The 15,857-nt window shown below is 43.9% G+C and overlaps 1 protein-coding gene across 3 annotated transcripts; it reads left to right on the plus strand.

The window, feature by feature from the left end:
• The first annotated feature begins 1,915 nt into the window (after positions 1 to 1,915).
• On the plus strand, positions 1,916 to 15,672 carry GCDH (glutaryl-CoA dehydrogenase). Of its 3 annotated transcripts, none has more exons than XM_072991563.2 (12): positions 1,916 to 2,283; positions 2,981 to 3,095; positions 3,608 to 3,643; positions 4,860 to 5,003; positions 5,859 to 5,921; positions 7,152 to 7,322; positions 8,766 to 8,895; positions 9,202 to 9,418; positions 10,345 to 10,448; positions 12,198 to 12,323; positions 12,450 to 12,610; positions 14,856 to 15,672. In XM_072991563.2, exons 2-12 carry the CDS (start codon positions 2,993 to 2,995, stop codon positions 14,927 to 14,929), a joined length of 1,329 nt encoding a protein of 442 aa, XP_072847664.2. In that variant the 5' UTR covers positions 1,916 to 2,283; positions 2,981 to 2,992; the 3' UTR covers positions 14,930 to 15,672. The 3 variants fall into 3 exon arrangements, with proteins under 3 accessions (XP_072847664.2, XP_020647296.3, XP_072847665.2); XM_020791637.3 differs by having other exon boundaries at positions 1,918 to 2,268; XM_072991564.2 differs by lacking the exon at positions 1,916 to 2,283 and adding an exon at positions 2,654 to 2,677.
• The last annotated feature ends 185 nt before the right edge of the window (positions 15,673 to 15,857 follow it).

The raw sequence follows: 15,857 nt of genomic DNA on the forward strand, positions 1-15,857 counted from the left end.
AGGGTTTTTTTAAAGTGTGGAAGCAATCAGCTCAAGACCCCAGATAATGTCAGTGGTCCTCTCTGTAGATTGAGGCATTACCTCAGGGAATGAAAACCACACAGTAGAAGACAGCTAAAGTTCAGTGGGAAACAGGGCAAATTTAGGAGTTTTTTTTTAAGAACAGTATCGTTATTTTCATAAAAAGGACAAGCAAAATAATAAAAAACGCAGACATGATCCATAAGTGAATCAGGCTATGTGGTACAAAATGTAGAGAATTGGGAAATCAAACAGTGGAAACATCTGCCCAGATGTAATATCTCTTATCTTTCCAGATAGACTAACATGAAAGGTGAAGAGCATAAAGGTCCACTGAAGATGAAGAGTTGCTTTCTTCTCTCTGCAGACAAAGGACTATGTGTAGCCCTTTAAGGATCTGGTAGAAATACCCTTGCTCTGGAATTGGTTGACAAAAACAACTGAGAACTTAGCAATATTTACACAAACAGATCACATTTAGGTGGCACATTAAATGGGGGGGGGGACTAAATTGGGTTGTGGCATCTAATGAGTGGAGTGAGATACAGTAGAGCCCTTTGAAAAGCCATCTTCTGTCTTCAGTGGTGAACGAATTTCTCTTTTTTGAGCAGTATATGCTGCCCCGCAGCGACTGAGAGCAGTAGGATTAGGCATCCTCCAGTTTCGAGAGACTATGATAACCTGCTCTGTATGGAGGACTTGGAACAGCATCTAGTGTGGCTGAGAAGGCCAATTCAAGAGTGACAATCCCTTCCACACTGAAGACGAATACAATCTGTCCCCTGTCCAGCTCCCTGGTTTTGCTGGTTTCGAGAGTGCCTCTTTGCCTTGGCCTGCTGGACAAGGGTCTCTTCAAAGTGGGAGAGGCCATGCTGCACCGCCTGCCTCCAGGCTGAATGCTCAGATGTCAAGGTTTCCCATCTGTTGAGGTCCATTTCCAAGGCCTTCAGATCCCACTTGCAGATACTGTATCCTTGTATTGCAGCTGTGGTCTCCCTCTGGGGCGCTTTCCCTGCACTAATTCTCCATACAGGAGATCTTTTGGAATCTGATCATCAGTCATTCTCACAACATGCCCAAGCCAACGGCATTAAAAAAAACCTATAGAGTGTGCAAGCAGTAACAAAATTTAGGGTGGTTTATATTGAGTCAATGAAATGCCACAGATCCTGCCCAGCTTTCCAGTTCCTTACAACTAGGTGGAGGAGGAACTGGGCAGCTAGTTACGGTCTTGAGACATTTTGGGGTTCATTAAAGGTACTGTATTGTATAACTGTTTCTAGTCATGTACCTCGCTGCTACATTTCGTTTGTTTGAAATCAAGAGAATAAATATCAAGAGGCAGGGAGATGAGACGGATTGACTCAGTCAAGGAAATCAGTTTTAAAGACTTGATAAAAATCTGCTAATGAAGTAATGAATGAAAACTATCATCATCATCATGTGCCGTCAATTCTTACTTAGGGAGATCCTTTTCAGAGTTTTTTTAGGTAGAGCGTACAGAGGAGTGGTCTTCTGGAGGAACCTCGGGGATTGTGCAGCCGCCCAAGGCCACACAGACTGGCTGCACTCGTAGGCGGCACGATGGGGGTGGGGGATCGAACTCGCAACCTCTGGCTCCTTAGCCACAGACCTTGTCGCCTTAAATTGGAAAAAAACCCAAAATCTTGAAGATACGTTATCAACAAGGTTGGGGGCGCAGGTGCTTTCAGAGACGCTTAATTTCCTTCAAGGGGCCAGGGTTTGGGGTGGCGGCGCCTTCGTGGCTCCGTCCCCGTTGCGTGTGTGTGACACACACACACACACACACACACACACACACACACACACACACACACACACGAGAGGGTCTCCCTTTCCGCAGCTTCTGGGATCTCCCTCGCCTCCTTCCAGGCGGGCAAGGCCTGTGCCAGGAACCCCGCCTCCTGCGCTCTGCCAATAGGGGCGAAGCCTTGCCCTCTCGCCCCCCGAGGCAGGCAGGCAGGCAGGGAAGGAAGGAAGGCGGCTGCCAAGGAGGACTTTGCCCGCGGGTGAGGGTGGCGAAGGGAGAGGGGGCGCCGCGGGAGGGCTTGCCGGGGAAGGCGAGGTCGGCCGGCCTACTTGCTGGCCCGCCTGCTTGCGACGCCGCCTCCTGTTTTGCAAGCGCCGCGAGAAAGGGCGACTCGACAGTCAAGCTCGGCCGGAGGAGGAGGAGGAAGAAGAAGGCGGCGAGAGAACGAAGCGCAAGCCTGCTTGTGCGTCGCCGAGGTGGGGGCTGTTGCGGTAAAGTGGCGGGGAGGGGGGAATGCCCATTGCTGCCTTCTTATGGCTCCTTTTGGAGACCCCCCCTGAGCTTGCTTGGGGGGGGCGAGAATCCAAGAGATTTTGCCATCCCATAACTCTCTCCCTCCCCCCACAAACACCTGGTCCTCTTGGGAACAGAGGCCTCCCCAAGTAGCCGGCCAGGTGATCAGTTTTGCTCCTCTCTCCAAGGGCTTTTTCCAGTGCTGGTCACTAAGGTCGCTGTGTCTTTGCCGCAGTGGGGCCATTGAATGCCCCCGACCCAGCACCCCCCCCCCTTGAACCCATTGGCCGCTCGTGGTGGTGTTAATGACTGGGAAAATTGAGATAATCATCACCTGATCCCTGTTACTTAACCGCAGGATTTGGGAACAAGGTTCGTATCTACAACTTACTGTCACACTGAACCTCTCAGCCCTTATTATTTGTTATGCGCTAGGGCTGATGGGAACTTTAGTCCAACAACATTTGGAAGGCCATATGCTTATCATCTGTAGTTGCTGTTGTCTGATACAAAATAATTAAGTTAACAGTAGTTAAGTTACAAACAGCATTAGGCTGCTTTTGACAGGGCCGGATGACCAGTTCAGAAGGACCTTTGAGTAAAGCAGAGCAGCCTAGATGCTCTCTAAAACCTGATTGTGATTTTTACATTTGTGTTCCCCGGACCTTTTTGCAGGCTCTCATCCTGATGGCGCTCAGAGTACCTACCAGGAGGCTCCTGCAGTGCAGCCGTTGTATGGTGGGCCCACATGACATCCGGGCACAGAGCACACGGGCAGCTGCGCAAAAGGGTTAGTGGGGTAATTTTTACCAAAACTGAGGGGGAGGATGGTGGAGCTGCTACCATATTAAAGGGGAGGTGCTTGAGAGGGCTGATGTAGAGGCTTGGGTGTGGAAGAAAGTGTGCACAGGTCTTTCCCTTCCTGGAAAAATATGAGGTTGGCTCCCAAATTTATTTTAATACTGACATATTTTGCTCAGAAAGTTTGACATGTCAGGCCAGACAGTGTTTTGGGGAAGGGCACTCATTCTAAGGAAGGTGGGCTTTGGAGATGATTTCAGGGTTGGAGGGGATTAGTTGACCTGTTCAGGTAGTCTACTGAATCTGGGGAATGTAGGAAGCCACCTTGCACCAAATCAGACCATTGGTCCATGTAGCTTGGTCTATCTGCATCGATGGTTGGCTGTTCTCCAGGGTCTAAGATGGCTGTCTCTCCCAACACTAGTTGGGAATGCCTGGGCTCTTTACAGAAAGGAGGTGAATGTGCATGGAGGTTGTGTAATTTCCCTACTTTTATTACAGAAAAAGAAGCAGCACCTTCAGAGAAAGAAGCCAAAGGTAGGCAAGTTCCTGTTACTTGCAGAATTTAATAATCTTTAATTTACAGCTTCAAGTTTGGACTTGCAGTCACAGTCCTACTTATAGCAATGTTTTTCTTTTCCGCAGACCTGGTCCTTTTAAATACAGTTTGAAAAGCAATGACTTTGTGCTTGTACCACCTGGTTAATTTTGCTTTTTCAGTTTTGATTTCTCTCCCATCTCCCCATCGTTCTCCCCCACTGGGAGCATGATGCCTTTTAGGAAGGATAAGTACTGAATTCCCCTCAGGAATGGAAGAAGTGGTTCTGAATCTAAAGCAGTGGTTCTGAATCTTTGGTTCACCAGATGTCTGGGACTTCAATTCTCCTCAGAACCCTCAGCCAGCATGGCCATGATTAGAAATCATGGAAGTCAAAATCCATTCTCTGGAAGGCTAAAGATTGAGACCTACTGATTGAACAAATTGTTAAAAAAAATCTGTTTGCTTATTTGTTTATCAGCGGTTGATCACATGAATCCTCTTCCTATAATCTTATGTTGTTTTGGAAGATATAATAATTACATGTAGATACAACAATTGTTACAAATGTCTGTAATCGTACAGAGCAATCGTATACATGCTACTCGTATATAAGCCGCATTGAGTTCAATGAGATTTATTCCTAGGTAGGCATGTATAGTACTGCAGCTTCAATAACCAATCATGTGAAGTTTAGCAAGAAGCTACCAGTTGTATCCAACGTAGAGCTTTATATGCCTCAAAGACAAAAAATTACATAGGTTTACCATGAAAATGCACAATTAACAACACAAATGGACTCTTACGCAAAAATAATGTATACCAATAGCCTTTCACCAGTGGGTAACACATTCTTTTTGTTCAGACTATTCCTTGTTGAAGTACAGCATCCACCTCCTGGAAAAGATGTAGATGGCACATAATCTGGCGATACACAGCACAAAGCATATTTGTGGCTCGTAACTTAGTCTTGCAGTGGTGTTCATCTTTAAATCTGAAGGCTTTATTGGTGGGGAGATGGAGCATTTACAGTTATTTATCTTGATGTAATGGAGAATTTATTTGGTATAATACTCTGTAGTCTTGTGCTGCAACCATGTCCAAGACGTACTTGTTTGGGAAGGGCTTTTCATACTCATTTTACCTGTAATAGTGATGGAAGCTCTGTACCTAATACTTAGTGCTTTCGTATGACTCTGCCTTTGCTTTCTCAAGTCCCAAGAGCCCGTTTTGACTGGCGAGATGCTTTACAACTGGAGAGGCTCCTCACTCAGGAGGAAATAATGATCCGGGATTCATTTCGTACCTATTGCCAGGAAAAACTGATGCCTAGGATCCTCATGGCCAATCGAAATGAAGGTACGCTTTGAAATAAGTTACTGCACACTTTTAGCATGGTATTTTGTGCCATGAGAATTGGTGCAAAGTACAGAGTCCTCACTAGATCTGTGTGATGTCCTGTTTTCTCCTTGGCACATGCTCTATGCGCCGGTGGATTTAATAACTAACAACAATGTTATTTATTTAATGCCTTGATTCTGCAGGGCAGTAAATTGAGGTTTTCTGCTGTGTATCTTGAATCAGTATTTGTGCGCGCGCGTGTGTGTGTGCATGCCATGTAAATCAAGTAGATTTCAAAATTGCAGAACCCAAATTGTTTTTTTACTAGGCTACATTTAGTTTTAGTCACAGTTAGAGTAGACCCAGGTGAAATCAATGGGACTTCTGTTAATGTTGAATGACAACCCACATTCATTTAAATAAGTCGGTTCTAGCTGGGACTGAAATTAGATTTAACCTTGCAACCCGGGTTCACTGACCTGAATCAGGTGCAAAACAGGTGCAGGATGGAAGAGACATACACTAAGAATTAAGGAGCAACTTGCCTTTTTGCTTTCAGCACCATAAATTAGTTTACACAGCACAATCTAGTTCTGACTCTCTTTATTTTAATAACCTAATTTAGGGGCTTATTGTGGCCATTATTATTACTCCAACAGGAGTCAGCACTCTCTTTGCTAATCTATTACAAAAGCTCAAGAGGTCTACTGGTAGGTCACAATCCCTGTTTATCTTCTGTCTGTCCCACCCACTAACCATGACGTACCAGAACTCTGCAGAACAGAAGGGCAGAATGTTCACAGCAGGTTTTGCCTGTGGTTTTGTTACCTACCTGCGTCCTTTACATTTATTAATTTCTTTTTTCCTTTGCAGTCTTTCACCGGGAAATAGTGTCAGAAATGGGGGCATTGGGAGTCTTGGGCCCTACCATCAAAGGTAATGATGCAATATTCTTCATCTTCAAGTTGGCTTACCAGCTTATTAATTAGAAATGAATGGGAAAGCATAAAATCAGTGCCCTTGTAAAGATTTATCACTGGATCTATTTAAACTGATTCAGATTCCACCTTCCTGTTGTATTCATGCTACATAGACAGGTTGTAAAATGACCAAGAAGATGCCAGGATATGTTCTAGAGTTTTTTGGTTTAGAGTACAGTGGTGCCTCGCTTAACGAGTGCACCGTACAACGACGAATCCGCATAGCGATCCCCTTTTCGGGATCACTAATGCGGAGGCATAGCGTCGGTCCCTATGGCAAAAACTCGCATAACGATGATCAGTAAGCGTTTCGCTTACCGATCCTTGCTTTGCGATGCCCGCAGATCAGCTGTTTGGCAGTTCTAAAATGGCCGCCGGATGCCCGAAATGGCCGCACGCAGCGTTTTCACGCCCTCCCCTCGCTTACCGAGGGCGCGAAAATGGCTGCCGCTATGGAGGAAACTTCGCTGAACGGTAAGTTTAGGGCCCATTGGAATGCATTAAACATCGTTTAATGCGTTCCAGTGGGTTTTTATGTTCCGTTTAGTGATGTTTTCACATAGCGAGGGTTAATCCGGAATGGATTAACCTCGCTATGTGAGGCACCACTGTACAAAGCGCTTCTTTTCTAAATGTCATTCAGATTGATGGTGGCATAATAAATTAGCAACTCACTTTGGGAAGTTCCATAACACACCTAATATGTTGCTCAGTTGTTTCGTTGTATAGATTGTTCGTATCTCTTCATGTCAATAATAGATTTTTTAAAATGTATACTTTAAAGACAGAATCCTCTTTAATTTTTCTTGTGTGCACGGTAGTCAGCTGCATACACAGCTGTTCTTCCTTCGTGTTCATGCAGAGGTGTGTTCAGTCATCTGCAGTCACATGTGTGTTGTGTGAGTCCATGGGCCTGCTGCTTATGGTGCAGGATTAAATACCACATCTTCCTGAGAGAGAGTATCTTAAGTTATATTTGACCTTTTATAATGCTATAAAATATAAGTGCAGAACATTTGAAGAACTGTCCTTATGATGTGATCCAGTTGTGCCCCTGTTGATATGATGGAGGTGGAGATTTATCATCTTGAATACATTTTATTTGACGTTGATGTTTTGTTACGAACTGGGAGCTGCCCCCTTGGAGTGGGCTCCTTTGCTGAGTGTCAGCATCTGTTTCTCTTAGGTTATGGCTGTGCAGGAACTACCTACGTGGCCTACGGACTCCTAGCAAGGGAGATTGAGAAGGTGGACAGCAGCTATCGTTCAGTCATGAGTGTTCAGTCATCTTTGGTAATGCACCCGATATATGCATATGGGACAGAGGAGCAGAAGCAGAAATACCTGCCACGCCTGGGTGAGTGAACAGGTTTGAGAAGTATAATGTGAAGATGAGGGTTTGTCCACATCACTAGGGTGGCTTGAGGTTGGGTGGGTTTTTTTTTGCCACCATTATTATTCAGGTAAATTAAATTGCTACATCACTAAATTGCTACATTACTTACTGCATCAGTAAATCACTACATTATTAATATTGTTCAGTCTTCTTTAAAAATAGAATTTTTTAAATAGAGTGAAGCTTAGTTATTTTTTATTTTACCTTAGTTATTTTTTATTCTACCTTGTTCTGCACCATGGAATTCAGGATGTCTCTAGTGGGGTTCCAAGGCAGTCTTCTGTTTAAGACCAGCCCAGAACTGCTGAGCTTCAGCAGGTGACTACCTCATGTGCCCTCAACTCATATTCAGTCATAATAAAAAGCTAGCAATATAGTGAAGAGAATAATGAAAACAGCTGAACGTTCTGAGTTTATTTCCCATATCAATACAAGTTAAAAAAAAACCACAGTACCCTACAAATCCATCAATTGTCCTTCTATCTCTCTGATTCTAATGTAAGAGCTTAATCATCACAGCTATTTTCCAGTCGTCATGCTCCTTCCAACCTGGGAAGGAGCATGATGATTAACCTCTTTCAAGATCATTCCTCCTGTCAGGACTGGGCTGAGGAAGAGATTAACTCATTCCTGGATGGCTCCTTCTCCACAATCCAGAATGGACCTTCACAGAGATAAGCCAATGTCCCATTTTCATTACTTTTCTACTGGAGCATCTGTGCACTGAGCAGAGAAGGGTTTCCCCCCTTTCCTTCAACAACCTCTGTCTTCAAGATACTTTAATATAAGCCATTAGGGGCTGCAGTCTGCCAATACCCCTGGCTTCTGCCACTTACGTTAAACTTAAAGATCCTGGAAATGAACTCTTTCTTGTCTGCCCTTTTTGAATTTTTTTAAAACATTTTTTTTTATTTACAAACATCCATGCTTCTGTGTACCCTAGGAGTTTGTCAATCTGTCCACTTAGTTTACTTTTCTGCTTTCTGACCATTTGGTTCCTTCAGATATCTTCAACTAATGCAATAATTGTTTCTTACTCTCAAAAGGGGACTTGCTTGAGACCCTCTAAAGCAGTGGTTCCCAACCTTGTGCCTCCAGATGTTCTTGGACTACAGCTCCCAGAAGCCTTCACCACCACCTCTGCTGGCCAGGATTTCTGGGAGTTGAAGTCCAAGAGCAGCTGGAGGCCCAAGGTTGGGGACCACTACTCTAAAGGACCCCTGAGAGTCAAGAAGAGTTTCCTTACAATGACAGACCACTCAGTCCACAAGAGATCCTCTGGAAACTGTTCTAGTGAAGTGACGAGGCTTGACTGCAGGGAAGGAGAAGGGGGCGCTTTGGCAGCAGCAGCTGGAGGAGCAGCTCATTGTCTTTCTTTCTTTCTTTCTTTCTTTTTGCTCACAGCCAAAGGAGAGATAATTGGCTGTTTTGGGCTAACAGAGCCTAACCATGGCAGTGATCCTGGTAGCATGGAAACTCGGGCCCACTACAGTCCCTCCAAAAAGACGTACACACTCAATGGCACCAAAACCTGGTAAGATCTGCTGTTGTATTTCTGTCCAAGAACATGGACAGGGCAGGTAGGAAATGGCAGACAAGGGCCAGAAGCCAGTCCTTTTGGCAAGGGCTTAGACAGATCTGCCTTTGATTAGCTGGCTTATGGCACAGGGTTTCTTTGGGAGGGCTCAGTATCCGCTCAGCCTCTGTTACCCACCCTGGAATTTTTACTGTTTTACTTTCCACATCCAGTGGACCTGGTTTGCAGTTTAGGAGATCAGAATTGGTTGACATTCCCTCAGCTGTGTCCTGGGTGGTATGCCACATGTCTGGCTTTTTTCAGGATCACCAATTCTCCAGTGGCTGATATATGTGTAGTGTGGGCTGTATGTGAAGATGGTAAAGTGCGTGGTTTCCTTTTGGAACGTGGAATGAAAGGTCTCTCCACGCCGAAGATTGAGGGGAAATTTTCATTGCGAGCTTCTATCACTGGGATGATCGTAATGGAGGACGTGGAGGTGCCTGAAGAGAACCTTCTGCCCAAAGTGTCTGGATTGGCTGTAAGTTCCTTTCTACTCATACATAACGAGATGGAGGGCCCTAATTTGCCACCAGGGAACATTGTGACGGCTGGGTAGTGTTATTTCAGTCCGGGCTCTCCTTATTTCTAGACTCTTTAACCACAGGTGGACATTCTGTGTTCTCCTTACCTTGGGATCATTTAACTAGAGCTAAGCACTCAATCCTGTAGAAGTGTGAAAGTTGCATTGTAGCAATAAACGTTAAAATATATACAACTTCAGAAATTATAAAATATTTACTGTACCTTTGTTTTAAGTATCCACATGTGGACATTCTCGCATGTGACAGTCCTCAGCCACCCTGTCTCGGGACCTAATCAGTAGGAATCCCAAACAGAAATATTTCCAACTGTCGAAAAACTTCTTATTGCTGCCACCACCTCTCTTTTTTTTTAGTTATTCAGTAAAATAACCAAATGGACAAGGTCTGGATATCAGGACCGCACCATCTCCTTTATAGACCAGGCTTACTGGTTTTATAAATTTTGGACAGAGTTTTGAATTTCTTCCCAAGTTTCTTTGTGTCTATCACAGCTGTCGATAAAAGGTGCCAAGAGTTTTCCACCTTTCATCTCGAAAAGTTTAAGTCAGTAGCTGATTTTAGTAGATTAAATAAGTGAAGAAGGCTATCTGAATCAGACTTTGAAATGGGGATGGTTTCCAGCCTTCTTACTTTCTTCTGCCTTGTGGGCAAACCAGTTTGGTTTGAGGCTGTTTGGTTGGTAGGCGTTGCCCTGCCACACACAAAATCAAGTAAAAACACCCCAACACATCCCATTCCTATGTCGTGTGTGCCTCCAGCACTGCCCTTTGCTGAATCTGACACGGGTTCTTATAAGGTGGCAAAATCGAGAGAATCCTTGTAATTTATTATCTGACGTTTTAATACCATCCTCTTCTGACAGGGTCCATTTGGCTGCCTAAACAATGCTCGCTATGGCATCTCATGGGGAGCCCTGGGAGCTGCTGAATTCTGTATGGAGACAGCCAGGCAGTACACTCTGGATAGGTAATGAACGCACAACACAAAACAGCACATACATAGCAACAGAAATATTTATTGGATTGCTTTTTAAAAAATCCTTAGTATTTCATTTTGACTACAATCCAGGAATGGTGGACAGTGTAATTATCCCCTTGCTCCCTGTGGGCAGTGCTTCATTTAAAGCAGAGATGGGCAAGCCCTCCCAATGTTGCTGCAGTGCTGCAACTCCTGTTGCCTTAATCAGCATAACCAATGGGATCCTGGATTGAAGTCCAACAATAATCTGAGGGCCACAGTTGGCCACACGTTGCTTAAACCAGATGTGGGCAAAATGAGGCCTGAGATTGCATATGGTCCCCAAGGGCAGTTTTGCAAACCTGCAGGGGCCCTCTGTGTTTAGAGCCCGCCCCCCCACACACACACACCAGTTTTCACTGTTGACAGGTTGGAATGGATCCCCAAGGTCCTCTCAGACTCCAAAATCAAAGCCAATTGGATTGTTTCCAGGCCTGGTGTGGCCTGTGCGGGGTGTTGGCAATAAAAATATTGCCCTCAAGCCCTCCATTAGTTCCTCATCTTTGATTAAAAGCAATGTGTGTCCCTGACAAAGGTGTGATGTGCAGTGGGGACTTGCATCTGATAGGCTTGAACTGTATGCAAGGCCAGTTTAGTTCGGGAGGCATTGAGAGTGATGTCAGTGAGACAGTAAAGGATTAAATATGGTCCTGTGCATTCTGCTATTTTATGCCCCTGGAACCAGAGGCTTTACGTGGGTCACTTAACATTTATGTGCAGGATTCTGCCTAACATTGGCAGAATTTTTGTGGTGATCTTGCAAAGAGAATACAAAGACTTGCCAACCATCAAAAGCATTGCATGTGCTGGGACTGCCTTCATCAGTCTCTTATGCTTGTTCCTGTCCTTGCTGATACAATCTTTATCTGATGGGATTGCCTGCCTTTGTCTTGAGTTTTGTGCAGCTGGCTTGTGCTTCAGGGACTTATCCTCCATTTCAGACTGCATTCTTCTACCTCACTTAAACTATACTGTTGGATCCCATTAGCCCTTGAGATAGCAAGGCAGTGAGGCTCATCTCTAAATATCAAATTTCCATACATTTCATATGTATTTCCCTTTAGGCCAGGACTGGAGAATTTGTGGCCTTCCAGATGTTTCTGTTAAATTCCGGTCATGTGAGCACTAATTAGCCTGGCTGGTGGAGAAAAGGGAAGCAGTACAGTAGTTCCTCAGTTCCTGGAGAGTCAAAGGTTCCCACCTTCTGTCCTGAATATTCAGTAGCTAGCAGTTTTCCTAATTGTAACTGGAGGCTTACTCAGAACCTTTAGCAGCTGTATCTAAGACTGAGGTTTTGGTGTACAGGAAGGCAGGAGAGTTGCCATCCTTTCTTCCTTGTTGCAGTTTTAGTAGAAGAAACTATGTTAGTCTGTGCAAGCATATCAGGCAAAACCCAAAGGGGAAAAAATTAAAAATAAACAACTGGATAGACAGAAACCCCATGGTACCTTAAAAACTAACTGTTATATTTCAATGTGAGCTTTTGTGGACTTTGAGGTGCTATGGGGTTTTTGTCTTTTTTTAAAAAATTCCTTTGGGTTTTGCCTGTTCCTTCAGTATCATCTATGTGCAGTTGTGTGTGTGTGTGTGTGTGTGTGTACCTACGTGCAACCAAATGACATGATGTAGTTAAATGAGTTGAACGTCCCTGTTAGTACACGGGCCTGCTTTATCTCACCAACCAATAGTATCTCCTAGGACCCAGTTCAAAGTCCCCTTGGCAAGAAACCAGCTAATCCAGAAGAAGCTGGCTGACATGCTCACCGAGATCACTATTGGCTTACAAGCTTGTCTACAGCTGGGCCGCCTCAAAGATGAAGATAAGTAAGTGTGTCTTTCCAGACTGAGCTTCTTACTCCTATGAGAGTTGGTGGCGGGCTTGAATTCCACTCGTAGCAAATGACCTTTCTCCTTCCAAGTCCATTATAACATCTGCCTTGGTGTTCCCAGGGCCACCCCTGAGATGATCTCCATGCTAAAACGGAATTCCTGTGGGAAAGCCCTAGAGATTGCCCGGCAAGCCCGTGACATGCTGGGGGGCAATGGAATTGCCGATGAGTACCATGTTATCAGGCATGTCATGAACCTGGAGGCTGTCAACACGTATGAAGGTAAAATAATTTTCTTGCTCCTCTAGGAAGCTCACTTTTGGAGAAAAACTGCATTTTTGTGTCAGTAACTTGGGATTATGACATGGTCATCAAGGACCTGGAAAAAAAATTGCATAAGGGGAGCAGTTGCATAAGGGGAGCAGTTGCACTCATACTTCATTCAGTGCATAAGAGATTTCCCAAGCCATACATTGCCATGCTAATCTGCCTACCTGTGTTGTGGATTCACAGCAACAATGGGGCCCGAGTGTAGATCTGAGCACTGCAGGATACCAAGCATTTCCCATTTGCTTTTTTTTTCTAATGAAAAGGGTTTGATCAAGGGTGTAGATGGGACAATGTTGCCATATTTCTGGTACCGCATCAGCTGTTTTAGGCTAAAAGGGAGTTTTTTTAAATACAGTAGTGCCTTGCTTAACGACGATAATCCGTTCCAGGAAAATCGCCGTTAAGCGAAAACATCTTAAAACAAAATTAAAAACCCCATTGAAATGCATTGAAACCCGTTCAGTGTGTTCCAGTGGGGTAAAAACTCACCGTCCAGCAAAGATCCTCCATACGGTGGCCATTTTCGCTGCCTGTATAGTGAGGAATCTCTCCCTAAACACAGCGGGGAGCCATTTTAATTACCTGGTGGCCATTTTGAAATCGCCGATCAGCTGTTCTAAAAACATCATTTTGCGAAGAATTGGTTCCTGAAGCAGGGAACCGATCATCGCAAAGTGAAATTCCCCCATTTAGACCATCGTTTTGCAATCGCAATTGCGATCGCAAAAAGATAGTCGTAAAGCGGATTCATCGTAATGCAGGGCAATCGTTAAGTGAGGCACCACTGCACACTAGAATATTCAGTTAGAATAGCATAGGAGCAACAAAATTGATGAAGTTGCTCCCTGTGGCCACTAGAGAGTGTGAGGAGGCTTCTTCAAATTTTGTAAAAGAAAAAATATTTTGGAGGGCAGTACAGGCACTCCTCACTTAATAATCTAACCATTTAAAGATGGCTCAGATTTATGACTTCCTGGCAAGAAACCAGCTAATCCAGAAGAAGCTGGCTGACATCCTCACAGACCTCACTATTGCCTTACAAGCTTGTCTACAGCTGAGCCACGTGCATTTTCACCATGCCCCTTCTTGACAGCGTGTGACGTATTACTCCCGTATTGTTTATTGACCAATTCGCTTAATGACCTAGTTGTAAGAATGGAACGTGGTCATTATGTGAGGAGCGCCTGTAGTCCTAGGAGCAGGTATGGCCATTTATGACCCGGGGTTGGAAATGTTGGCTCCCAGAAGTCTAAAGGATCCTAGGCTATGTACCCTTTCTAACATTACCCCAGTAGCTGTCATGTTACTGGGGAGAGGTTCTTTTCTACACCCACCTCAGATACCCAAAACCACATGGGAAGAGTCTATGGCAGAGTTGTTTCTTATGCTACAGAAACTTTGAGAAGTTTCTGTAGAGGTAGTTGTGTTAAGTCTGTTTCAGTGAATGCAGAAACGAAACAAAAAAGGTACTGTGGTTGCATTCCTATTCCCATACCATGTACACCATGTGTAACCTTGTGATGCATATATTGCTTTCTATCTGCCTGAGGAAGAGGATTGTAAATAGACACTCATGCTGAAATAAAGTTGATGGCCACAATGCTTTTGGTTTTGGTTCTTTCTATTTGAGAAGAACATTGCTAACATGGGAAGAAGCCATATTGTAGATTCTAACTTCCTGTTCTGATGTTAACCTAGCAGCATGAGAATGAATTGGAAGTGTTTGTGTATACCACAGTGTACTGTAAACTGGAGTGTACACACAGACAAAAGAAGATTGCTGCACCACATTGTTTTTCCTGCCTGATCAATTGTGTAGGAATATCCGGTGGCCCTCGACATATACTTTCTTAGTGCTCTTTCTGTTAGGGTACAGCCATCCAGTTCTCAAATGGCATAAGTGGCAAAATGCTGTTGAGACAACCAGAAATTCTCAGACTACAATCTAGAGCCATTACCACTAATGGGATACTTTCAACTGACTTAATAGTACTGTTTATCAGTCCTCATAGATATAAATAAATGGTGCCTGGGTCATTATTTTTGTCATAACCAATTTCTGAATCCAGCAGAAGTAAGACAACATTGATCAATTGCTTTGTATGTATCCTTTAGTTGATTCACATATGTACATTTTAAATATTTTAAATACATCATTCTGATAAGCAATTTCTTTCTCCCTGTGTTTTGCCATCAGGAACCCACGACATTCACGCCCTCATCTTAGGCAGAGCTATTACCGGACTTCAAGCTTTCACTGTCGGCAACTGAATACATTTTTGCAAGATTCATCTTCATGCTAATGGCTCCATCATGGGAACATCCATGGAAATGGTCTAAGATGTTGCAGTGGTTTTAAAAGCTGAGCAGGACTGCCAGGGCTGTTGCTGATCAGAATCTGATCAAATTTATTTCTAAAGATCAGCTCAAATATTTGTAGCTAATCTGAAACAATACCAAAGTCAGGTATTTACAGATTCTCAGTTCTTAAAAGAGACAGCAGAAAGAGAAAGCGTTATAATGTTGCCCTGTGGCAAAGGGAGACACCATTATGGCTGTTGGTGTTCGTTGTGTGTGCGGTAAGTAGGCAGCAGACAAGGGCGCAGGAGCAGGGGATGGCAAATGGTGGAGGAAAATTCAAAGTTCAGGAGTTGCCAAATCATACACAAGACAAGCTGTTTTAGGGTAGAAGTACTGGGAGTTGATCTCTCCCAGTCAAATTTTAGGAAACCTTTTTGCAGCTGCAAGATCCAACTACTTGGGCAACAATTTTGGCTGCTGTTGGGCCCACAACATTTTTATGTGAATAATTTGTCCTTCAGGAAGTTTTGAAAAAGAAAGGGCTTGTATTGGAGAACTGCAGTATTGCCAAGCATTAAAAGCCGGAAATCAAAACATACTGCCCTGTGACCTTGAAGAAGCTGCTGTCTTTTAGTGCCTTGTCTAAATTGTACAAATCTTATTGAATATTTGGGGATGTATTTTGATGAAGTGGTAAATTTGTCACGGATAAACTCGTTTGTGGTCATGTTTCTTTCCACATCTTAAAGAAAAAATTAAATACGATGGATTTTCCACAGTAAACAGATTTATGCGATGGTCTGGCCAGCTGAAGACCAAACATTCTAGTTTTACTAGGTGAAAGTACAACTGAATTGTATTATTTCAGGGTTACTGTAATGCACAAGAGAGTACTATA

The sequence above is a fragment of the Pogona vitticeps genome, chromosome 2, assembly GCF_051106095.1.
Source record: "Pogona vitticeps strain Pit_001003342236 chromosome 2, PviZW2.1, whole genome shotgun sequence".
NCBI classification, from domain to species: domain Eukaryota; kingdom Metazoa; phylum Chordata; class Lepidosauria; order Squamata; family Agamidae; genus Pogona; species Pogona vitticeps.